Below are 26495 nucleotides of genomic sequence, written 5' to 3' on the forward strand. Positions count from 1 at the left end.
TGTTGAATAAATAAATAAAATCCGGCTGGTACCTGACTTTTCCTAAAAGTGTCTGTATTTTCATTTAAAATGTTTTTCATATAAATTACACATAAGGCAAAAAAACAAATTAGCATATTTACCTATTTCGGCCATAGACGGTCATATTGATTGCACTGAATTTCGCGGTATTCTTTTGTTACATTTCCAGCGGTTGATCTTTGTCTCTCTCACTGTCAACAGAAAGGTCAGTAGCGGTCCTGAGTGTTTGCATATATGCTAATTTCTACAAACAAAAAGTATATTAGATGAAATTTGTTGATCAAAAATAGGCTAATTTGACTACGTTATCTATTTACGTAGATATTTTCTATTATATATGAGTTATTAGACTATTTTATCTGTTATTATATTAAAATAAAATGTTTTATAATTAAATAAAATACTTTTAGTTGTTATTATCTTGTTCTGAGTTATGTTGAATGGATATGGAAATATAGCCTATCTGTTGTGAATATGTGATAATTACGGTAGGCTACTAATGATATTATTATTTATAAATGTATAATTAAACTTGTTTAAATGTACAGTTTGGTGTTGTTTTGTTTTTAAAAGATATCCGAATACAATAAATGCATTAGTAGCCTACCGTAATTATTGCATATTCACAACAGATATGCTATATTTCCATATCCATTCAACATAACTCAGAACAAGATAATAACAACTAAAAGTATCTTATTTAATTATAAAACATTTTATTTTAATATAATAAAAGAGAAAATAGTCAAATAACTCATATATAATAGAGAACATCTACGTAAATAGATAACATAGTCAGGTATTATTAGCCTGACTACGTTATCTATTTATGTAGATATTCTATATATATTCATCTAGATCCAGATCCTTCCTCAGTAAGCCTTATGTGTAATATGTGTAAGGTATCGGACTGTAAAAACAGTAGACTAAAGTCTGATTAAACATCTGATCTTAATATAAAAATTCTCAGACACCACTTGTTTGTTCCCAGTATTCTTATCCTTGATGACTATTTCAACTGTTTTTTGTTTTTTTTTGACAAAGAACTACTGCTGTCGCCACATGGAAATGTATAACTCTTCCAAAACAGTATTATCTGGATCTCCGCTGGGAAGGAAATACAGAGACTGTAATTCCTCTTGAGAATGTATTTTTAAAAACACCCCTGGCCTACAGACTCCTCCTCCACAGGTGAAAGTAAAACTGTTTACCAACAAAAGAATCAAGGAAGCACTTGGTAAGAAGAGGGGAATTACACAAGGAAAGACAAATACAGTGAGTATCATAGCTTGTGCTTTACACATTGACACAATAAACTAAAACAAAATCATAGAGATTTAGGGTTGTTTGTTACACGTTTGTAAGTCTTATTCTATAGTATGTAAATCATAATACTGTAATGTAATATTCATGTGAATGAGGAACTGGATGTCAGCTAGTTTCAACAGGTAAGTACTGAGAAAATAACAACACTTGAAAAATTAAAACAAATGGTAAACCTCACAAGAGAACATTAACATTCAAAACAAACGGATTGATCAGCACAGTACATACAGACACTGTAACAAATACAGAGACTGTTGAGGTTTTGATGTATCTGAATTGCTAATATGTGTGTGCTCAGTTTATTTGCAGATATATAATCAACATTTTAAATGGTGCCATGGCTTCCGGAAAGAGTGTCTCTGGAGAAACTGGTGCAAAGACAAAGCAATGGTGAGTCAGAGTCAAAGGTTAGGTCCATTTCACTGTGTAGTGGCCAATTTCTGCATTTGATATTTATTTGTAATTTAGTTATTTGGCCACTTTGCTGTGCATAATAGCAAGAAACAGATTTATAATAAAAAAGGGTTAGAATGTTGAATTGCTGTTTAGTTTTAGTCTCCTAAAGTGAATCTCCTAAACTCTGCCGTGTGTCCATAAAGAGCCATCAGTTAATGGATGATGACCCAATAACCTAGCCTGTGTGCCAGCCCGAACCCCGGCCACAACATTTTTTGGTCGGGAAGTTCGGTCTGGACTCGATCCGTTGAGGAGTAATTATGCTCGGCTCCCAGAAGGCCGAGCCAATCAAATTGCCAGGGCGGGCTTTAATCGATGATGGACAGATGATCTGCGGTTACGTAATCACTACGTCAGCAAAGAGCGGTTGGGTTGAATTGGTTTTCAACAAAGATGAAGACGACTGCAGCTGGAGAATTGAGATGTTTAGATTCCGCTATCGCGTCTGTTATAAAAGAAATCGACAGCGCATTCATTTTAAAAGACGAACAGAGAACCGCAATCAAGGCATTTGTCGATCGGAAAGATGTGTTTGCCGGCCGTCCTTCCTACGGGACTCGGCAAAAGTTTAATTTATCAGCTGGCTCCGATGGTCGCTAAGAAGATGGGACGCAATGAAAACCAATGGAAGGGATGTGCTCACGATCTCTTTTCTCTGAAGCCTCAGATGAACACGCTTCTTTATTTTTTAAAATCAGTCAAGTCTAAAGTTGAGACAGGGCCGACAAATGCGAGAAGATTTATTTGCTTTATTGTCGAGATCTAATCCTAAATGGAGAACTTGTTCGTATACATACACCTTTTGTATTTCTCTCAAAAATGCTATTCGTGCTTGTAAGTACTCCGCAAATTCTTAAATTATTTTTACAACAACGGCAAAGATCGTTTACACATTAATTTACTACTTCTTCCAGCGTGCGTGCAGTTGAGCTCTGTTGACAACGACGTCACTTACTGCGTTATGAAGGGAAAAAAAGAAAATAAAAAAATGCGTTGCTCTGATTGGTTGTAGGTCTATCTATCCAATTGAGTGCAGAGGGTTTTGTTTTTTTCCTGGTTCGGTTAAGACACGCCTCATAATCAAAGCCCTATGGAGCAATATCAGACTCACATTCTGCCTAGAATATGAGTATGACGAAGTCAGGCTACCAATAAACACCAGTTCAGGAAACACTTCTGATCATGTGAGGTTGGGAGAGTATCATGACAGCTGGAGGAACAGGTCTGACTGCCTCAAGGATTCCAGACTCTTGATTAAAATGCATTTCCTTGCTTAAGATTCAGTTCCTCAAGCATGATGGTTTTGAAACTTTTTGACTTTATGACAAAATTTGAAGGTACCCCATGTACAGATATTTCTAAAAATATATCAGCTTATTTTTTTTAATTTTTTTTACAGGAGTGGCAATACCGTATTAAATGAATTAAAATATCCATAATTAATTAAAATAATAAAGAGTTCACACTTTTTGACCAATAAATTTACAGTACATACCTTTTCAGTTGGTTGTGATTAGACATTTCAATTTCTACTCCTTAAAATATCTTAGATTCTAACATAACTAGAAAAATGTAGATGCATCAGACACACTAAATGCAAAAGTTAACAATTGTAACGTGTCAAATTATTTTCAATATCTTCTATAAATCAGACACACGATCTAGTCCAAAAGTAGATTCCGCTTGATTCATTTAATCCGATTTTTTTTAAAGTGTATTTGGTCAAAGTGTTAATTTACTACTATTACTATGAAATGTATGTTTTTTGGGGAGGATCTCCCCAAAACTGTAAACATTGAATCATCTTGATCCCTTGGCACCATTAAAACATTGAGGGCCGTCCGCTCAGATCCATCAGTCACCTTCTATCTCATCCTTTAGCGAGAGTTTGGGGCATGGACTGCGGCAGGTGTAAGGTTTTTAGCTGGTGCGGGACCATGGCTGATGCGCTACATGGGAAAAGATCACAGTCATAAACATGTCAAAGGAATTGGGATGCTATGCACTGCAATGGACACTTCAATACCATCATCATGCACCCCTTCAGAAAGACAAATGTTTAGCACCTGGCACCTTCAGCACCCAGAAATAGATTGGCCTGTATTTACATAACGATTAAATTAATCAATAGTCTTTTGATACATTTTTATCTGGAATATCTCAAGAATGTGCATACCCAATTTTATGCGAATCAGACAGACAGCAAATTTCATGTAGTGCTTGATTCAAGATTCCAAGGGAAGATTTTTCATGGCAAGGATTTTGATTCAAAAAGTTATTATTCAAACTGTTTTACCTCATTGACTTAGGTCTCAAATCATGAGTTTTCACATATTTGCATAACTGGCCGGTCCTGTGACTGGGACTGTATATGCTATGGATACATTGATTGCATAAATGATTTTGAAATAATATATAAATATAAACGTATATTCTATGAGAGCCAGGATAAATGTATAATAACGGTTATTGCATTTTTGATACGGGCCAGACCCTCCGTCATGACCCCTCATATAGCATACTGGTTACTTGTACAGTATATTAATTATTAAGAAATTAATTATTAGCTGTAAATGAGGATGATAAGAAATCCACCAATTCATGTCATCACAATAAAAGTCAGGGGGGTTCACTGTTGTATCATTGCTTGGTCAAAACATGTTGAAACCTTCTTCAAAAAATCTTCCTCCGAGTTCTTCAGGAGAAAGAAATCATACAAATTTTTAACATCATGAGGGATTAATTGTTGTTTTTCAGTCTGATTCAAAGTGAATCTAATAAACCCCGCGGTGAGTCCATGAAGAGCGAGCAGTCAATGGATAACCCATTCAACTTTAGTTCAGCCGACTCTTCTGCTGATGTGAGGTGAGGACAGACTCATGGTTTACAGCTGGAGGAGTCTGAACATTAATGTGAAGATTGTAGATGACAAATACTCATATTAATTAAATGTGTGAATTACATGCCTGATTCAATATTTACAAGAAATCTTCCCACAACCACAGTATGAATCAGGAGGAATCAAAGTCTTCCACAAGAAGGCAATTGGACATTTTTAAGGTATGTATTTTACCATATATATAGCATACTTGCATGCTTACAGGTGGTTTGGCATTGCAAGGATGATCAGCTGTCCTTCCTGTCTGCCTGTAGCACTGTCTCATGGTGCGTTCACACCGGACGCGAATAGCGCTTCGGGCGCAAATTATTTCAATGTTAAGTCAATGCAAAGACGCGTTACGCGCGTAAAAAATTCCTGCGGCGCGAATGAGGCGTAGAGTGCGGCATGGTAGACGCGAATACGCCTCATAATTGGACACGAATACGAACTCAATAATTGAACGTCTGCCGCGTTAAGCGCGTTAAGCGCGTTACGCGCAAATGATTTTTGTAGTGCTTTTTGTGCATTCACGCGTTTGACACGAATTTGCGTCTGCCGCCCGAGTTGAAAAATCTGAACTTCTGCGTCAATTTGCGCCGCGTTAACCAGTCAGGAGCCTGCTTGCTTCACGTGGCATGAAGTGACGTAGCATAACAAACTCCTGCTCAAAGTCACTCAAATTCAAAATGGAGGAGAAACTAATTTTAGCTGTGAGTGGTCACCCGGAATTATATGACTCAAGTTCATACTTTTATAGAGACAGGAACAAAAAGGACCTCACTTGGAAGAAGATAAGTGAGGAGATTGTACAACCTGGTAAGTTGTAAGATATACAAATTTATTTTGTGTCACGTTATTGACCTACTAACTCGCTACCAAGCTGCCGTGCTGCTAGTTTACAACTATTTAAATGATCTATCAACATCAGATATCTTGTAAAAAGATGGCCACCAACGGGTTTTGAAACTTTTGCCTCTGACGCGCGTAAATTCCGCTTCAAATTTATGTTTTTACGCGCGTCAATTTTGCTCTTGACGCATGAATGGACACAAAGTGATCAAGCATATAACTAGACGCCGCAGGCGTGAATTTGACGCGCTATTCGCGTCCGGTGTGAACGCACAGTTAGGCGTCTTACATTACAGACATCGCAATTTATTGCTCTGTCCACATCTGCAGTCCTCTTGCCTCCTGCAGCAGGACTATGGCATGTTGTTCATGCAGGTGATATGGGACACTGGGCAGTTTTTTAAGAGTCAGTAGAAATGCCTCTTTATTGGAGTTATTGGAACTGTGATCCACCACTTGTCTACTGTTAGGGATGGTTTCCCGGACAGAGATTAAGCCTAGTCCTAGACTCAAGTGTCTTTTTAAAACAGAAAAATATATATACTTTTCCTGTCATTGTTTAAAATAGTTTTTTTGTTGGTAATAAATAAAATTATGTTTTTTTGTTGTTGTTGAAACATACTAGTTTAGTATGTTTAGTAACTATCTAATTATGAACACAAATTATTGTACATTTATTGTAATTCCCCTGCAAAAGACAAATGTCCTTTTTTTCCCAAAACTATTTTTTAAGAAACAAGATTTTCAAGATTAGCAACAAGATTGTTGTGTATTTTTGTATCTGTGTTGACAAACTTGATATCAAGTGAAATCAAGAAAAAATGCTAATTTGTGAAAATTATCATCTCTATGATGAAGAAAGAGCTGAAGAGGTCCACGAGACTATTGAGCCCAGATTACCCAGAATTCTTTGAAAAAGAGGAGGAGGAGGAGGAGGAGGAGGATGAAGGTCAGAGAACTGATTACCCAGAATTCTTTGAAAGAGAGGAGGAGGAGGATGAAGGTCAGAGAACTGATTACCCAGAATTCTCTGAAAGAGAGGAGGAGGATGAGGATGAAGAGCAGAGCAGAGTCAGACAGGGGTTTCTGAAGACACTGCAGGTCCTGAGGAACAGGAACCATACAGACATCACTAACACACTACAGAACAGTAAGAGCTTTATAGGAATATAAATATTTATTCTCATGTTACAAATCTGTATTATTGGCTTTTGTGAAATACAAAAGGAGTAATCTAGCAGAATGCCCAAACTGCTTTTTTCCATAAAATGAAAGTGAATGGGGACAAGGTACAGTTGTGGTAACTGTTTGTTTGTTTGTTGTATCAGAAAAATAATAAATTGTAATATTAGTTAATATGTGGCTAGTGAATAGCAACTTTTCTTTTCATCTTTCTCTGTTTACCAGAACATACCCCTTTCTGTCTGGTACAACACAAATCTACAGTAAAGGAAAATTTCCATATAATTAATGATGGAATATCAAATCAAGGAAACTCAATACCTCTACATGAGATCTACACAGAGCTGTACATCACAGTGGGAGGGGGAGGAGAGGTCAATAATCAACATGAGGTTAAACAGATTGAGGCAACATCATGGACACCAGTGACGCATGAAACACCAATCAAATGCAATGACATCTTTAAAGCCTCACCTGGACGAGACAAACCCATCAGAACTGTACTGACTAAAGGAGTTGCTGGAATTGGAAAAACAGTCTCTGTGCAGAAGTTCATTCTGGATTGGGCAGAAGAAAAAGACAATCAAGATGTTCATGTCATAATTCCCCTTCCTTTCAGAGAACTCAATTTAATGAATGAAAAGAATATAAGTCTGATTAAACTTCTTCAATACTTTTTTATGGATACAAAAGAACTGAGAGCAACAGACTTTGATGACCTCAAAGTCCTGTTCATATTTGATGGACTGGATGAGTGTCGACTTCCTCTAGATTTCCAGAACAATAATAGCGTGTTTGATGAAACAGAATCAGCTTCAGTGGATGTGCTGCTGACTAACCTCATCAAGGGGAATCTGCTTCCTTCTGCTCTCCTCTGGATCACCTCTCGACCAGCAGCAGCCAGTCAGATCCCTCCTGAGTGTGTCGACCAGGTCACAGAGGTACGAGGTTTCAATGACCCTCAGAAGGATGAGTATTTCCACAAGAGAATAGGTGATCAGGATCTTGCCAATAGAATCATCACACACATCAAATCATCAAGGAGCCTCCACATCATGTGTCACATCCCAGTGTTCTGCTGGATCTCAGCCTCTGTTCTAGAGAAGATGTTGAGTGAAAAAGAGAGTGCAGAGATCCCAAAAACTCTCACTCAAATGTTCACTCACTTCCTGATCTATCAGACCAAACTGAAGACCCAGAAGTATGATGGGAAAAATGAAGTAGATCTTCAGCAGGCCAAGAGGGCCATCTTCTCACTGGGAAAACTCGCTTATGAACAGCTGGAAAAGGGGAACCTGATCTTTTATGAGGAGGATCTGAAACAGTTTGGTATTGATGTCAGAGAAGCATCCGTGTACTCAGGAGTCTGTACCCAGATCTTCAGAGAGGAGTTAGGGCTGTACCTGGGGAAGGTGTACAGCTTTGTTCATCTGAGCGTTCAGGAGTTTATTGCTGCTTTATTCAAGTTTCTTTCAGATAAAGAAACTAAAAGTAGCATGACATATTTACTGAAGAGGGAAGTAGACAAGGCTTTGCAGAGTGAAAATGGACACTGGGACATTTACCTCCGCTTCCTTCTGGGTCTCTCACTGGAGTCCAATCAGACTCTCTTACGAGACATCCTGACACAGACAGAAAGCAGATCTGACAGCAAACAGGAAATAGTAGAGTACATTAAGATGAAGATCAAGGATAACCCCTCTACAGAGAAGTCCATCAATCTGTTCCACTGTTTGAATGAACTGGGTGATCATTCACTAGTTAATGAAGTTCAAAAATTCTTGAGCAGAATGGACGTTATTAATTTCCCTAGAATCATTCTTTCTCCTGCTCAGTGGTCTGCTCTGGTGTTTGTGTTACTGAACTCAGAAGAGGAGCATGATGAGTTTCAACTGAGTAAATATAAACCATCTGAAGAAGGTCTTCTGATGCTGCTGCCAGTCATCAAAGTATCTAGAAAATCTGAGTGAGCATTTTTCTAAATAAAACATCATACATCATAGTTTATTTATTGCTTTAATGCTCTGAAAGTATTGCATTGGGAAACATAACATATTGCAATATACAGAACTGTGCAAAAGTCTTAGGCATGTTAGCATTTTCACCCAAAAAAATGGTATTAAATCAGTTATTTATATATTTTGCAGTAGTGTGCCAGTAGGAAATATCAGTTTACATTTCCAAACAATCCATATACTATTAATTGTAATAATCCAGTTTTTTTAACGAGTCTGACAACAGCCGGTATGCTCCACATGGCTCCACACCATTATCGAGTCTGTCTGTGATTACATGAAGAAACAGACAAAGACAGAAAAAATAAATCCAGAAGAACTGTGGCAACATCTCTAAGAAACTTAAAGAGACCTATCTTAGAAACCTAAACTTGAAGAAACTATGAGCAAGTGTACGTAGGACAAAGGCTGTTTGAAATGCCTAGAGTGTTTTAACCAAATATTGATTTGATTTAGTTAATATAAGTTATTTGATAAATAAATTCTATTTATGACATTATTTTTGAAAGCATCCTCATTTTATAGCATTTTTTACTGAATAGCATAACATTTTCACAGTACTGTAGCTTTTCAGGAAGGTTTCTTCAAATAAAAATGTTTTAACTAATTTGAAAGCAAATACTTAAATTTTTATGTATTGAGTTTTGTCAAAAGGCTGAAAAATAATGAGATGCTGTATCTTTTGAACATAAGTAATTCAGTGTCTGTAGTTACATTGTTATTTTGGTCACTTCTCTTAAAGTCTACAGAGCTGTAATCTGACAAAGAAGAGCTGTTCAATACTGGCCTCAGTTCTTAGCTCAAACTCTTCAAGGCTGAGAGAGCTGAACCTGAATAACAACAACCTGCAAGATTCAGGACTGAAGCTACTCTCTGAGGGACTGAAGAATCCTCAATGTAAACTGCAGACTCTAAAGTAAGACGTTACTCAAAGGTTTTTTTAAATGTAATATAAAAGATCCAACACACACGCCTGGAAACACTCTAACACCACTAAAGACTGCAGAATAGTAATATTTTAGGTGTAGGACTGGGCACCCCTGCTCTACACCTTTTCTTTTTGTGTTTATATAGATTACATATTTGTTACAACCACTAACAGTTTTTTTGTTTTTAATATCAATAGATCAGTCAAACACTAACAATTCATGAAATATGTTCCAGCTGCATTTATTTGTGTTGATCTCTGTGAAGGATTTTACTACTTGTGCAGACTAATATATATATTTATATATTTATATATTCTCTACAGGTTGTATAACTGCAGTGTTGGAGAAGAAGGTTGTGTTGCTCTGATTTCAGCTCTGGGATCAAATCCCTCACACCTGAGAGAACTGGATCTGAGCAGGAATAAACCAAGGGACTCAGGAGGGAAGTTGCTCTCTGATCTATTGAAGGACCCACACTGTAAACTGGAGAAGTTAATGTGAGTGCTGCTTTATTGACAGATTTTTGAATGACAAATAAGTTATTTCTTTATTTTTTGCTTTTTACAAACTCCTTTTCTGTAACAATAGGGTCTAAAAGTCTGAGGCCGCAAGTAAAATGGCATGTTATATGTCTCTAACCATGTACAGGGACAACATTAAAAAACAATGAATAGAAAAACATGGTTACGATGTAAAATAATCTTTATAGGTCAATATAAGCCTTCTCATTAAATTATTTATTATATAGTTTTTTTATTAGTGACACATTTGGGCAGAGGATATATTCCAAAACTTTCAGAAAATTCAGTATGAGTATTAACTGCACAATTACTAGAAAGATTTACATTGGATATTATACAATTTGCATGTATAAAAGAAAAGTTTCCAAATCTAACTTTGAACCAATTCTGTAGAATGGCCCATGTAGCCTATTTGAACAGGATTTGTTTCCAGGTATATATATAATTTTTTTTTTTTTGTCCTCACATTCTTTCTTGTGTGACACACTTGAATGAAAGGCTCATTATGCAAGCTCATTATGCGGGTCATTGTCTTCTCAGGTGTGAACCACTTACTATTCATGATGGTGTTGGATCATCCACGCCCCTGCGCATATTGCCTTTCCAAACAAAAAGGGTTTTACAAAATTTAAATCAATGTATTGTTTTATGTGAATGATTAGGCAGGATGATTGTCAGATCATTTTGAAGGAAAAACTCTAGGCAATGGCATCCATTAATCAAAAGTATTGTGAACACATATTTACTATGTGTTTTATGGCGTTATTTCAGACACTTTAATTTTTAGTTTTTTTTAATAACCATGCATAAACATTATTCTCTCAAAAATAAAAACATGCACATGCATGTTGCTCACATATTATGGTAGCCCTGTTTGTGATAAATATTGTAATTACACCTTTGCCATTAATATGTTTATAAGCAACTGAAAAAAGCACAAAAGTCAGGGCATGTCAGAACATCTCAAGGACCCCAAAAACATCTTGACCCCAAATGGTTAAATGTATTTTAAATACATTTATTTTAGTGTAATGAGAATTTAGCCATTAATATGTTTATAAGCAACTGAAAAAAGTACAAATGTCAAGGGCATGTCAAAACTTTTCCAAGGCCCCAAAACCCCCTCAGACCCCAAAGTTTTAAATTATGGATGCACCAAAATTTCAGCCACCGGAAATGGCATTTTCTATTTTTGTCCAAAAGAGAAAAAAGGCAGAAAATATGAGCTGAAAATATACTTGCCGCCCCAACCCCTCAGTGTTCAACACTCAGGTTTTCCTTTCACGCTACATGTTTTGTAACTTTGTGAGCGACTCTGCTTCCGAAGATGCACAACTTCAAAGCGAATCTGGCTGAGCAGGTAAGTCTGTACCGGCATCCAGTTTCCTCTGCTCATTATTCTGCTCTGTGTGTGCGCTCACTGCTCAGTTGCTCATGGCCCAAGCGAATGCTCCACTTATGTAACGCTCACCGGAGATGCAAAGTCTTTAATTATTTTAAATAAATATTTTTGTATCATTTTCAGTTTCCAGCCAATTGCATCCAGAATTTTCGGTTTCTGCCCATAAATTTCATTTTGGTGAATGCCTACTTTAGATCCCGGATTTAATGTTTTCTGATATCTTTGTACCCCTCTGTATCTAAAACAATAGCCTCACTGGACAGATAAGTCTGACACTTACATCTCAAGACTTAATTTCACCTGCTGGAATTTCAATTGTATTGAGCTGTAAATTTGAGGATGTTTCTTTTTCTCTCTACAGGCTTTGTAACTGCAGTATTGGAGAGGACGTTTGTACTGCTCTGGCATCATCTCTAAGATCAAACCCTTCAAACCTGAGAGAACTGAATCTGAGCTATAATAAACCAGGACACTCAGCAGTGGAACTGCTCTCTTATCTACTGAATGATCCACACTGTAAACTGGAGAAACTGCAGTGAGTCTTGTTAGTTATTATAGTTTTTATTTGAAATGATACCATTGGGCAGATGTTAACATTGAGAACCAATGGGCTGGATATTTATTTAAATAATAATAATCCTTATAAGTTATCTCTGGACATCATTTCCTATATTTTTCTCTGGTTATGCAATACTATGGGTAGAATAGTAGAAAAAAAACAACATTAAACAATACATAAACACATTCTGCCAATGGAAAAGTATATTTATATTACAGTGGAGAAAGAGCAGAATAAGAATTATTTCTGTATATTCTCTACAGGTTGTCTGACTGTAGTATTGGAGAAGAAGGTTGTGCTGCTCTGGCTACAGCTCTGAGATCAAACCCCTCACACCTGAGAGAACTGAATCTGAACTATAATAAACCAGGAGTTTCAGGGGTGAAGCTGCTCTCTAGTCTACTGAATGATCCATACTGTAAACTGGAGAAACTACAGTGAGTTTCACTATTTTACCATATTGTAAAATGGTTAATATGATGTAGAATTTATAATACCTTTTAATAATACAGACATATGGGAGGAATTCCAGTGTTTTTAGTTTATTTGTACAGAATTTATACCACAAAGATCACATGGACCACTGCAGTACAGGGTTTGTCTTTGAAAAATGCTTGATTTTAACAAAAAAAATGTATGGATATAATTTAAAGGTACATGAAAACGAAACTGAAACAATAACGGTATGTGAGTCATGATACGTTGTTGGAAAGCACACAAAGATGAAGAATCAGGTTCAAACTATTTTTAATAATTTCCAAAGGTATCTTCAACAAAAGGCAGGCAAGCAAACATAACGTCACATTAACGAGACCGTACAAACTAAAGGGAAAACACACATGAACTTATATACAAACGATAACAAGGTGCACACACCTGAACTGAATGACAAACCAAATTAGTTACTAAGAACGTCTGGATCCCAAATGACACACTCCGGCTTTGTGGACCTCCTTCGAGTTCACACTTGGTGACGTCAGGAAGTGCAGACCTGAGGTGCACTGGCCTCGAGTCCTTGAGGGCACGCAAGAGTTTATTTTGTGACAGGCTTGATGACATCATGCCACCGAAAGTCAAATAACCATGAAACTCCTCCCCTCATTTATCTGATTGGACGTTCGCAATGATTCCTGGGTAGGTAACTCGAGTGGAGGGTGCGAAAATGTTGGCTTTGCCGAAGTCGAGGGCACAAAGGCAGCGCTTGCGAGCACACTTCTACGGACTCATACACTTGGTGAGCATGTGCAATTTAAGGCCATGAAGACCGCGAGTCCACATGAAGTGTGCCATTTAGGATCCAGCCAACAAAGGAAAAAGGAAACTGAATAGAAAAATACTGAAAGTCCATGAAAATAAAATTAAGACGAAAATAGCTGAATATATGTTACGATGTGACCACATTCTCTTTTTTTTTCAAAGTTTGACATGTCCTTGATCTTTGAACTTACCAGGTCTCACCAATATGTAGTCACATTTAAAGATTTAATATCTTTAAATATATTGAATACATTTAGCGATTCTAGTGAAAAATTTAAATTTTACTTTCACTTATTTACTTTCGACAAATGTTTACCTTGTGAAATGTGTAGTACTTCTGGGCATGTAAACATTTAAAAAATAATTGAGTTCAAACCACTTAGCATTAAATTACTTTATATTGAATTGGTATTTTATATTAATTGGCTGATGGCGCAGGCGCCTCTTCACAGGCACTCATCCTTCCCTCATCCGTCCCTCGCGGGTCAAAATGAACCACAGCCCTAAAATTATATATATAATAGAGGCGTCTGCCAGGTATGTCGCACTGGATTCTTTGCACGATCCAATTCGGATACACTTTCCTGTTCCGTTATAGCAATAGAGGAGGTTCCTCTGGGGATAGATGTCTTTGCTCATCCATGGCCAGATTTGAGACTGTATGCATTCCCTCTGGTCAAGTCAATCCCTGCAGTCCTTTGAAGAGTGAGGGAGTGCAGAATTCATCTCCTGTTGGTAGCCTTGTTCTGGCCATCCCAAACGTGGTTTTCGTAGCTGAGCTCCCTGTTGGAGGAAGAAGTAATGTTTTCTCAATCGACATCAATTGGAATTCCTTTTGAAACCCATGAACATACTTAAACAATTTTATATGAAAAGTTCAAACATCTTTTGTCAGAAAATCATGCGTATCAGCTATAAACAGTCATCTCTCAATATCTATTCTCTCAATATTGTCTTTGCATTGCAATGAGATGGAATTTTTAAGATCTGCAACATATTGTATTTTTTATAGCACAATGAATTTCAAAAGAGCAAATATAATTAGATTTCTCTTGTTGTCACCGCTTTAATGGCGTTACGATCCAGCTTATGCTGCAGCGAACTGGGTGTCTCCTCACATTTGTGAGATTTTACAGACTGTGACAAGTGTTGGACTAATGGAAACATACCCATATTTCAGGCTGCTCCTTACATTATTAGTTGATGTTCACAGCATTATTATATAATAATGTGTTTAACTTTTAATCAGTTTCTCTAAAAATAATTTTTGTTTTTTGCTGAATTAATGTGCTGAACTGAAAGGTGTGACTTTCTCTTTCTCTCTATAGGCTGTGTGACTGCTTTATTACTGAGGAGTGTTTTAAAGCTCTAGTTTCAGGTTTGAGATCAAACCCCTCACATCTGAGAGAACTCAATCTCAATGGAAATGAAATAGGAGACACAGGAGTAAAGCTGCTTTCTGATCTACTGCAGGATAATCACTGTAAACTGGAGAAACTACAGTGAGTGTCAATGTAGTTATTGAAAGGGGGCACCACAGTGAAATTATCTTGTTGTTCTTGTTTTTCTTTTCTGCAATTCAGTATGAACTATTTAATGTACAGACTCCTTTCAAACTTTTTTTTAAATACAGTTTCCCCCATATGCTTGCTATCTATTTTTGGTTGTTTGGTTATTTAACCATTCTGTGCTCTTGGGGTTCAATCAAAACATATTTTTTCAATCAAAAAACATTGGGTTAGAACATTATGTTAAGCTAGAACAAAGGTTATACGATTTTTAACATAGTACTTTGAGCTAAGATGGCTATTGTATTTTTGCCCACTTAATAGCAGCTCCTTCTGACATATCTCACGGATCTTCTGCACATTCAGTGTTCAACTGTTTTTTGAAAGCACAATATACCTTTAGCGTGATCCAAGGTCCTTTGACACCCCATATTGTGCATCTGTTAAGGCTCGGCCAAGTATAAATATTCTAAGCGAAGAAATGAGCAATAGACTAAGCTTTTTTAACAAACCATGCTTTATTTGAATTGAGAAAATTTGTCAGCGGTTCATCCTTTCTATCAGGATGTTCACACTCATCAGTCTGCTTAGCTAATTCGAGCTAAGGTCAATTCTACTTTCCATCTTCTGTCACTACCAAGTGTTTTAAGGAGTAAAACATAATGAGCTGATATGCAGTATAGGCCAAGTGTTTAAATCAGCCCTAATTACCCTCTAAAAATAGGTCAGATCCAGATCCCAATCTGAGTGTTCAAACACCTGCATTTGTTTCCCTATGTCTACCAAAGATATGGTTATATTGACTAGATGACTTGAGATGAAATCTTCTGTATGGTCCATTTTGATATGCTGGCTATTCAGCTCTCTTGTGTATGACTTCTCTCTATCCAGTTTCCAAAGCATATTATATTACTGTAGTGAAGCTCAATGTCGACTTTTAGTTCCTAACATAGACCCTGCTTTTATCATGCCAAATTCAGGGATGCTGTCTCTAACCACAAACATGTATTTATGCATTTGGAAGACACTTATCCCCATATATTTACAGTACCCTCCACTAATATTGGCACCCTTGGTCAATATAAAAAAAAAATCTAAATTCTAAGCTTTCATTTGAAGTAAAACTATTGAAAGTTAGTGTGTGGTGGGGGGAAAAGTGCCTTTTTTAGTTTCATCTCACCATAGAATAAGGCCCCTTTTGAATTCCAGTCGTATCTGACAACTAAATATTCTAGAGTTTGTTTTTAAAATGAGTGAGGAGGATTTTTCTTCAAACCCTCACAAGTCAAACAACTTGTGGTGACGTAGTTGCTTTTTGATAACATTTTTTTTTTAGTTTGTCTGACCCCAAGACTCGACTAATCTCTGCAATTCTCCAGCTGTGATCCTTGAAATGTCATTGGCCACTCAAACTCTCCTCCTCACCGTGCATTAGGATGATATAGACCAGGGATCTCCAACCCTGCTCCTGGACAGCTACTTTCCTGCAGACTTCAGTTCCAACCCTGTTCCAACACACCTGCCTGTTTATTATCAAGTAACCCTGGACAGCTTGATTAGCTGGTCCAGGTGTGTTTGATTGGAGTTGGAGCTAAAATCTGTAAATCTGACAGTAGCTCTCCAGGATCAGGGTTGGATACCCTCTATAGCAGGGGTGTCGGAGTCAGTTCCTGGAGGGCCAGAGCCCTGCAGAGTTTAGCTTCAACCCTAAACATTTTTTTAAAAACACCTGATCAGCTAATCAATTCCTTCATGCTAATTTGAAAATTGCAGGTGTGTGTGTGTTGAAGCAGGGTTGGGACTAAACTCTGTAGGGCTGTGGCCCTCCAGGAACTGACTCCGACACCTGTGCTCTATAGATACATGTCAACATCCAGGCAGATTTGTAACATCTTTAGTTTATTGATTCTTAATTATCGCCCTGATGACAGAAATGGGGATTTTCAATGCTTTATCTATTTTCTTACAGCCACTTTCTATTTTGTAAAGCTCAACAATCTTTTGCTGCACATCACAACTATATTCTTTGGTTTTACTCATAGTGAAGAATGATTACAGGAATTTGGTCTGTGTGTTTCCTTATATTTATACTCCTGCGGAACATGAAGTCATAGCTGGATGCTCCAAGTCCCCCTGGTGTGCTAAAAAAAAAAAACTTAAATATGAATGGGAATATACTTACATAAGAATTTCTTGAGGTGCCTATTATTGTGGCCAACATGCATTGGAGAAAAATATGTATTTCATATTGTGAGTTTCCCCCCACTTTCAATTGTTTTACTTCAATGAAAGGTTAGAATTTTGTGATTTTTTTAAATGAAAGATCAAAAGGATAAACAATGCCAACAGTTCAAAATTTGAAGGTTGATTAAAATGCATCCAACATCATGTGATTGTTATCTTGTCTCATTCTGATTTTTTTGGAATGATAACATACAAAGCCCACATTCAGCTGATTCTAACACTTACATATAAATGTATTTGATTTTAACTTTATTTTCTCTCCTTTCATCTGCAGGCTGAAATTGTGCAAATTTCAAGAAGAAGGTTGTGCTGCTCTGGCTTCAGCTCTAAGATCAAACCCCTCACATCTGAGAGAACTGGATTTGAGCAGTAATAAACTAGATGATTCAGGAATTAAGCTGCTCTCTGATCTATTGAAGGAATGTAAATGTAAACTGGAGAAACTGCAGTGAGTTCTGCACTGGTCATCATATTATATTGTGATGTCTCGCCTATGAAAATTAACATATTCATCCTTTATTCCTAATTTTAAAAACTTGTTAAAGATTTTATAGGCATATTGCTGTAACATGTAGTCAACAGCCACAAAGACAAATGAGATTCAAAACAAAATTAAAATCTTTATTAATTATCTGAACAAATTAGAGATAACTCAAGAGAGTAACATAAACATTTAAACAAAGAACAACAAAGAAACGGGGTAATAAATACATGGTTGTAACAAAGGAAACCAAACTAGGTGAAACTAATATGTAACAATAGAAACAAACAATAACATAATCAGTAACCAAGGAAACTGAAACTAAACAGAGTAGGGAAACAGTAACTAAAGGAAATAATAATAATAATAAAAGACAACATGACAGAACAGAACCATAACAATTGCGTAGTTGTGCTTGGAGCCAAGTACTTTATTTGTGATAATGCAATGAAACATGTCAAAATGTGTCGTTATAATTTTTACCATGAGAAATTATGAACAGATACAAAAACAATCGAGAACCAACAAAATATAAAAAACTGATTATGTTGTAGCTAGAGTATGCTTTTTCTGTGAGCTTTTGGATTTTCTATACATTTTATTTTAAAAATTATTTTAAAAACTGGGCTGATACATCATTGAAGGCAGATCACACACACAAAATTGACATATCTCAAAAATACGTACATTTCATTTGTACAACATTGAAGGAAACATTAAGGATTGTTTGTACTTTTTATTCTCTACAGGCTGTATAACTGCAGTATTGGAGAAGAAGGTTGTGCTTCTCTGGCTTCAGCTCTGAGATTAAACCCCTCACACATGAGAGAGCTTAATCTGAACCACAATAAACCAGGTGACTCAGGAGTGAAGTTGCTTTCCGATTTACTGAAGGATCCACACTATAAACTGGAGAAACTACAGTGAGTGATGATTTACTCTCTGAATTTTAAATGTGTAATTGCATATTGCAAGTAAAGTGTCTGTCATTCACAATAGTCAACATTCAATGAAATAACATTATTATTTCAACATAACCTGTAAAAATATTCTTATATTTGTAAATAATTCTCATAACAAGTTTATATTAATGTGTACATTTTCTGTCTTCTTTTTTTACAATAAAATGTTAATTTATTTCTAAGGTTTCGGTCTTATTTTTTACAGTATCGTTTCCTAAAACAATCAACTACAAAGGCTACAAATGGCAATTGAAACAACTGATTTCTGTCATAATCAACTGGACCTACTTACTTTTCCCTACTGGACATTTCCATTTAGTTATTTAGCCATATGCTGCAATGACTTAGAAATTGTTCATACATGTCAAAAAATATTTAATTGAAAACATCTATACAATTTAAAGAAGACGTGAAATATAGAAGCAGAGAAAATAGTGTTTATGATATTGCCCAGGAGACTAAGCACTAAACTGGTAGGTGTGAAACATTAAGGTAAGAAACATTAAGGGTTCTCTTGCCATGAGGTAAGGATCAAACCATTCAAGTGCAATTCTGCTTTTCTGATGATCATTACCTACAGCTGTTTACACATTTCTGATCACCAAGAGAGCAGCATCAAAATAAAGGAGAGGGGTCACCACCTACAGCAGATTAGTGGGTGGGTGTTAAAAAGAGTTTATTTGTTAAAGGAGCAGTTTAAAAATAAATATAACACAAAAACAATGATTATAAAATGGATGTGTAAATGAACAAGACATTGGTGTCATGTCCGATTGTTGGTTTTAAATTGTTTAATTAATTTGTCCTTGTTTATTTTGTTTCTAACTGATCGTCTTGTTTTTGGTTAATTGAATGGCACGTGTTGATCCCAGTTCATGTCCCGCTGACCTGCTGGGGATAAAATGTTTAGTTTGACCTCTGATCTTTTCATTGCAGTATTCTAATGTAATTTCACATTTTATATGGTTCTGTAAACCATAACTGTGCGAAAATTTCACAAATGATGGTCAATAAAATGTTTCTTAAAGTTTAACTTTGTGTATTTTCTGTCAGTTGTGTCATTGTTGGGGTTGTTACTGTATGCCCTTTACACCATTTTCACCAGCAGATGTCACCAGTTTGGAGTGCTTTGAGACAGTAAATCACTTCACAGAGCTGATAGATTTAACAGTTACATTTAGATATAATTGTAAATATGTAATCGTAAAACATATTTTTAAAAACATTCATTTGAGATTTATATTTTGTTTGTTATGTATATATTGTTTTATGCTCTGCTTATTTATGTAAAACTGGCACATGTAAACAGTGATTTGGGCCACATGAGATACACTACACTTTCCACAGCAAGATTTCATCACATTACACTCCTACCTAACTTTAAAAGTTATTTTTTTTAATCTTTACAGACTCCTCCAAAGGTGAAAGTAAATCTTTTAAAGCCATCACATTACATCATGACATATACTGCATACACTAACAGACAGACACAGTCCTCTAACATTATTGCCTACTTAAGTGTGTCAAAACAAATAACTGGATGATAATCTTGTAACTTCCACTGTTACAATATAATTTTAAAATGAGTGCACATTCTAACACAGACTACACCTTGAGGCTGGAATACACCACACAACTTTTAAAATCTGATCAGATATTAAAACACTAGGCACCACACTTGCTGACTTTGAAAAACCGGGCATCACTCTAAATTATTGAGGATCAAACACTATCAGAAGTTGTTCCAAAAACAAACACGCACAGAAACAAGAATCCGTTTCATTTTGATATACAATAGTGAAGAAAAGACTATCACAACATGTTTGTGTAGAATGGTCTACAGTCTTTACAATTGAAGATCTTTGTCTGTTTGTTATGAATTGATTAATTAACCATCAGGTTTATATACTATACACTTATACTAGTTACCTTCCTTTGATATTTTGCACTGCATAATAATGGTAAAATCAGAAATCTTTCATATGCAGAGTAACATGGCATTATAAGATATTAACCTATTATACATTTGATATGATTAGCCTTTCTATGACTCGCTCACTATGCCACTAGTTTAGTGGCTGTGATTTTACATCAAACAAAAGGTTTACACTAATAAGAACAGAAAATTGTGAAAAAAAACTCTTGGTTTCGTCAAAATATTTAATATTCCATTCTTCAAGTCAAAAGATAAGATTTTAACATAATGTCCACACATAAAATGACTGCACATATATGCAATTTTCACAACAAAACAAACATTACAAAATATAACAATAAAAAAAAAGAGTCCACAGACATTTCTCAGACCTAGAGATTTTTGAGTCACAGCGAGGAACTGTTCGATATTTACTGTCCTAAAAGTCTTCATTAACATGAATTTATTGTTGTTGTTTATAATTCAGCTGCTATCTCCAGATGACAGACTGAATAAAGTAAGTATTATTACTACACCTTCAACTGTAAACCTTATGATCAAAACAACAGTGCCTTCCAGACACCTCAGAGATCTGGAGAAAGACAAATGGCCATGACCATATTTCCTCTGCTTATCCACAGAGCCTTTTTCCGTGAAGTGGGACTCAAGCTCAGTGGAAGAGGATGTGTTTGTGTTTGGTGTTGGGAATCTGCTCTCGGCTCTTCAATCTCCTGACGGCTTCTCTCATGTGTTTGGGCTGCAGAGGTGGCGTGTCTCCCCACTTCTCACACACGTCAAGAGCTGGAGTGCAAGAAAAAAACACACAAAAAACACACATTATGGACACAATCAATGAGGCGTACGGTTTCTAGCTGAATCATACTTCAGTGTTGTACCAACCTTCCTCAACAATCTCCCCAGCAAACACCTTCGAAATTCCAGACATGGCGATGACCACATTTTGAGAGACGGATGATCCTGTGATGGACTGAACTAGCTGGAAGACAGGAACAATCTTTTTCAACAACTTTCAACCTTTTTCATATATATATATATATTAGGGCTGTCTGTTAAACGCGTTATTAACGGCGTTAACGCAAACCCATTTTAACGGCGTCAATTTTTTTATCGCGAGATTAACGCCTAGCAAACTTTGTAGTTTTTTTAACATGCTTTTGCAACAACTATAACGTTATTAAAACTACAACACCACACCGGATCTAGCTAGACCAGAAACAAAACAACAGACACGCCGCACACACTTGTTTGGGCTTGCGAGCCGGCCAAACGAGAAGCCCAGCGCCGAGCCGCGTCTAGGACAACTGAGCGCGTCTAGCATATCGGACACGCACTTTCTCAGTTTATGGCCAGCAATAAAAACGCTAAATGGCGCCGCCGGTGTGTGTACACTCTTAGAGAATAATGTGTTCGAATTTTAAATACGAGGTGCTGCGCGACGCGGCGCTTCTCGTCTGAACGTTACGTTTTGAGTGGATGAATGATGAGCGCGAGACGCCGAAATGCCAATAAGATTCTGAATGGAAAGTTTACTTTTAAAAAGTTGCCAAATGGTTCAATTGACAAGACCAAAGTGATCTGTGTGTTTTGTCGTTGTGAACTGAGCTATCATCGCAGCACGTCCAGTCTGAACTTGATGGCCAAGCACGCACACACACACACAGCTAATGCGTTTCTACATCAGTAACGTTACCTCATCAGTATTTCTTTCACCCTTTTATTGATGGACATTGTTACATTGTGTGAGAGATTATTTGCTCCAAGTGAGAATGTTAGTGTGAAATTGAACACAGTATATGCCAATGTTGTTTAAAAAAAAAAAAAACATTTGCACAAAGCAAGCCGATCCACTTTTCCATGTTGATAAGAGCATTAAAATGAGAAAAAATAATGGGACAAAAAGAAATCAAGAGACATTTAGAATAGATAAAAATGTGTGATTAATCGCAAGTTAACTATGACATTAATGTGATTAATCGCGATTAAATATTTTAATCGTTTGACAGCCCTAATATATATATATATATATATATATATATATATATATATAAAATTCCAACACCTTGTGGTATACTTAGATCTTATACATGTTTACAGGATTCCCATTATATTTTTTTTTATCATTTGGAACCAAACCTAAAGGATCCTAATGAAAATGTGTGTATTAACTTATTATAAATGTGTAATTCCTATACTAACTGTACAACAATAAAACAATGGCTTTCTTTAATTGTCCAGCAGCAAGAAATTATTTCAGTACAAGCAGGGCTCTGATAACATTTACTATATCACACAATAAGACTCAAAATATCAAATACAAATATTTTTTGATAATAAAGGACTCTCATTTGATCAAATTAGGTTGTTTTAAAGTTGGCCCCATATTATGATTAATTCCAAATGATATATTTCTTAAGGCTTTCCCGACTGATCCCATAGATGCCAGGTGTGCTAAACACAAACTAGCCCAATGGCCAATCAAAAATAGTCAAACATGATTTTGTGGGGTTTTGGAGTGCCGAAATTGTATGTCTGACCTTCAACCTGCGGCAACAGGTTGAAAAAACGGACTCCTCCACTTACTCTCTTTATAGCTGCCTTTGGGAAAGCCGAGCGTCTGTACATCTCATAGCGGTTCAGCTGTTCTTCAGAGAATGATGATACTAAAACTCTGTGGAACAAAAATGAGGAGTAACATATCAGTCTGTGTAATCTATCAAAAGAAGGTTTTTAGGTAAGGTAAGTTTTGCAGCTTAATCAGCATGCAGCACAATGAATGACAAATAAAACTCACTGCATCTTTTGTATTTCATCTTCATCAACTTTTTGCCGTTTCTCCTTTTTCTTGTCTTGCTCCAATTTCAGTTTTTTAGCAGGAGAGGGGTGAAGAGAAGATCCCTCTTCATCTTCTTCACCAGCAGCAGCAGCGTCTCCAGGCCTCTAAATCAGGAATCAGATAAAACATGATCAAATACATTTATATTATATAATTTCTAGTGTTTCTGGATGCGGCGTGGACTGACCGCTTTGCCCTCCTCCTTGGGTCTGCTGTGTCCCGCAGCGGGTTCGCCGCTCCCCGGAGTGCTCCCGGACCCCAGGCTCTTATGCTCGACTCTGTCCTCGGGCTTCACTCGGTCCGGGTCTGCCATGCTTCGGTTGAGCTGAGGGGCATTCAATAAAGAAGACGAAATATAACTTACCCATAATATGATTGTACTATAAGACAATGTGATAATCATGTTAATTGTGTGCATAGATTTACATTAGGCTGGGACCGAATCTGAAACAATATTTTAGATAAAAAGGCCGTGTGTGTAAATAAACAGTGCAAAATAGACATAAACACAGACTTCTCCTAATAACATACCTCAGGCCGACCGCAGGGTTGATAATGGTTTTATAAACACGGAATCAAGGAACTGTTTGTTTGTTTTACGCCGACAGTGAACTCATACTCTACAGTCATGACAATGTCCGGTCAATTTCAAAATAAGAGTCCATCTTAGTTTCCATCACTGAGGGGCGCACTTTGCTAGATAATGAACTGTTGCGTAGGAAAAGCAGCTTTGCACAGAGGCCCAGATAGAGGAATGCTCCACAGAAACGCATTCATATCCTAACCTACTGTCTAATTGGAGGCATTTGTACAACAACCGATTCAATAAGTATAAATGTTTGACTATTATTACTTATTATTATCGTTATTACTTCCAAGGACAGTTTTTTAATAAAAAAACATAAACATAAACGTTTGTGATTATGCCATCCTGACCAGCGCTGAGATAAGTAACAAATGCCACGTGACACACCATTTGCTTATTTCTTCATAAGGAGCGTGAGGGCCTATACTAATGGTACGGACACTATTTTACACATAGACTGTAAAAAGATTTTACAGCTAAAAAAATTGATAATAAATTTTGATAATATATTTTGCTTGCACCCACACCTCTTTGAACACCACTGAATTTAATCTATAAAATCTATGCTTTTAAGACCAAGGGAATTCATCTATGAAATTAATTAATTTACAAAAATCGATTTTTAGAATTTTTTTTTAAAAATTAAATAAATTATTTTCTTTTATGTGATGCTTTTTTTGCATGACATTTCAAGTAGTAGGCTACATCTGTATTTAAAATATCATAATGTATAATCTATAAATGCATGATGGCCAAATTGGTTTATGAATAAAAAAAAGGCTAAGAGTCAAGAACCCGCTAGAAAATCAATCAAAGACTGTAAATCCTAATGCTCAAAATAATGAATCGGTTTGAGTAGGGTAAACGTAAATTAAACAGATGAGTTCAATCAAATGAACTGAGTATATAGACCTTTCTCTTTCTTTTGATTTCACAAAACTGACAGATTTTACGTTTTCTGAGTGTTTCATTGTTTTGAGATTTATTAACTTAAACTGAACTGAAACTGGGCTGGCATTCCTATTTCCTGGCATGCTTTGACATGACACTTGAAAGGGAGAGTAAATGCTAAAATTAAGTCTTATATAACGTTTTGTGTGTGTGTGTGTGCAATAAATGTTTATGATTTAGTATTATTTTATGTTTAGCTATGCTAACTTAGAAAAGTTTCTGTTATGTTTTTTTTTTAAGGTCTTCAGTCATTGTGACGAGGAGCATGAGCTCAGAATGGATATATGTTAAATGTTCTAAATATGATATGCTTTAGCTATTGATGCATTAATAAGCAAGTCAGTTTCCACTGCTAAAAATATTCAAGTAATATATTCCATGATAATTTGAAGGGAAATGTAGCTAACTCAAATATTTAAAGTTAAGAGCAATTATAATGTATGATTTCAAAATAAAAATCTGCCAGTTCTGCTTACTTGAATTTTGGATTTCTTAACTTAAACATTTATGAAACGGATTGCCTCAATTGTGTTTTGCCAACTAATTCAGGTTTACAGTAATTAATACATTTTAGAAAAAAATATATTTAAAGTTACATTAATGCAATTCGGCTGCCATAGACCGTTGGGGAAAGTAACTTTTAAAAATAATGTGTTACAATATCATGTTACTCCCTAAAAAGTAGCTAATTGCAATACTTAGTTAGGCTACTTATTATCGAAAGTAATGCATTACATTACATTTTGCGTTACTATTCTTCGCCTGGGCTGGGCTTGCTTGTTTGTTTTATATAAACAAACAGACAAACAAACAAACAAATAAATAAATAAAAGTTATATTTTTGGCAAATGTGAAGTCAACTCAGATGTTTTGTTGTAATAACGTTGTAGGAGCCATACTTTTGTTTGTTTTGTTTTATGTTACAATACATCTTTATTTTTTATTTAATAAACTTCAGTTATTTGTTTGGAACATCAACAGGCCTCTCTGGATATTGTACTTTGCATACAGTGTGTCAGAATCATAGCATCAACATCTCCCACAGTGGACAAGAAACAAGGAATTAGAAACTTGTTTTTACCACTACAAACGTGTTACTTTACTAGTTACTTGAGAAAAAAAGTAATCGAATTATGTAACTTGTGTTACTTGTAATGCATTACATACATTTTTTAAAGAACCTATAGGCCAGAGTCAGAGTCAATAAATCAACATGTAATATCTTGTGTGATCAGCCTTGATGCACAATGAGATGTGGGTCAGGATTTTATCATCAGATCATTAAATATATATAGGCCTAACTCTAAAATATTCAAGATGACTTAATTAGCCGATAGAAAAAATATCTGAAAAAAAAAAATAAATAATCTAAAATCATAATGGCTTGTTATATCCATCAGTCCCGTTGCTGTACATAATGATCCACTTTGTAATGATAATTTCTCAAATGAAGTAATTTTCCATGAACCCTTGATATTTGTCACGGTTTCTTCTTCCACTAATCAGGATGTAAGGATACGCGATCAAACGACGGGTTTCACATAATGGAACCCATCGATTTCAATTCCCTAAATGCCGTTCCACCATCATTAGTGT

At 36.0% G+C, this 26495-nt stretch overlaps 2 protein-coding genes across 5 annotated transcripts; one reads left to right on the plus strand and one right to left on the minus strand.

Annotated features, from left to right (window-relative positions):
• The first annotated feature begins 1236 nt into the window (after positions 1 to 1236).
• LOC306985349 (NACHT, LRR and PYD domains-containing protein 3-like) lies at positions 1237 to 19625 on the plus strand. Of its 4 annotated transcripts, XM_079587503.1 has the most exons (15): positions 1244 to 1296; positions 1646 to 1737; positions 4561 to 4668; positions 4809 to 4863; positions 6392 to 6536; positions 6594 to 6683; positions 6941 to 8681; positions 9473 to 9646; positions 9983 to 10156; positions 11944 to 12117; positions 12405 to 12578; positions 14727 to 14900; positions 17425 to 17598; positions 18381 to 18554; positions 18799 to 19625. In XM_079587503.1, exons 2-15 carry the CDS (start codon positions 1685 to 1687, stop codon positions 18809 to 18811), a joined length of 3423 nt encoding a protein of 1140 aa, XP_079443629.1. In that variant the 5' UTR covers positions 1244 to 1296; positions 1646 to 1684; the 3' UTR covers positions 18812 to 19625. The 4 variants fall into 4 exon arrangements, with proteins under 4 accessions (XP_079443627.1, XP_079443629.1, XP_079443630.1 ...); XM_079587501.1 differs by having other exon boundaries at positions 1237 to 1296; positions 6392 to 6683; XM_079587504.1 differs by having other exon boundaries at positions 1252 to 1296; positions 4789 to 4863; positions 6392 to 6683.
• A 1114-nt stretch (positions 19626 to 20739) lies between these two features.
• Positions 20740 to 24343, minus strand: taf11 (TAF11 RNA polymerase II, TATA box binding protein (TBP)-associated factor). The gene is made up of 6 exons (XM_079587505.1): positions 23894 to 24343; positions 23550 to 23687; positions 23321 to 23466; positions 23110 to 23197; positions 21409 to 21505; positions 20740 to 21309 (listed from the first exon to the last, which is right to left on the minus strand). Exons 2-6 carry the CDS (start codon positions 23673 to 23675, stop codon positions 21179 to 21181), a joined length of 588 nt encoding a protein of 195 aa, XP_079443631.1. The 5' UTR covers positions 23676 to 23687; positions 23894 to 24343; the 3' UTR covers positions 20740 to 21178.
• Between the last annotated feature and the right edge of the window lie 2152 nt (positions 24344 to 26495).

Source organism: Phoxinus phoxinus (assembly GCF_949152265.1).
Source record: "Phoxinus phoxinus genome assembly, chromosome: 18".
Lineage (NCBI taxonomy): Eukaryota > Metazoa > Chordata > Actinopteri > Cypriniformes > Leuciscidae > Phoxinus > Phoxinus phoxinus.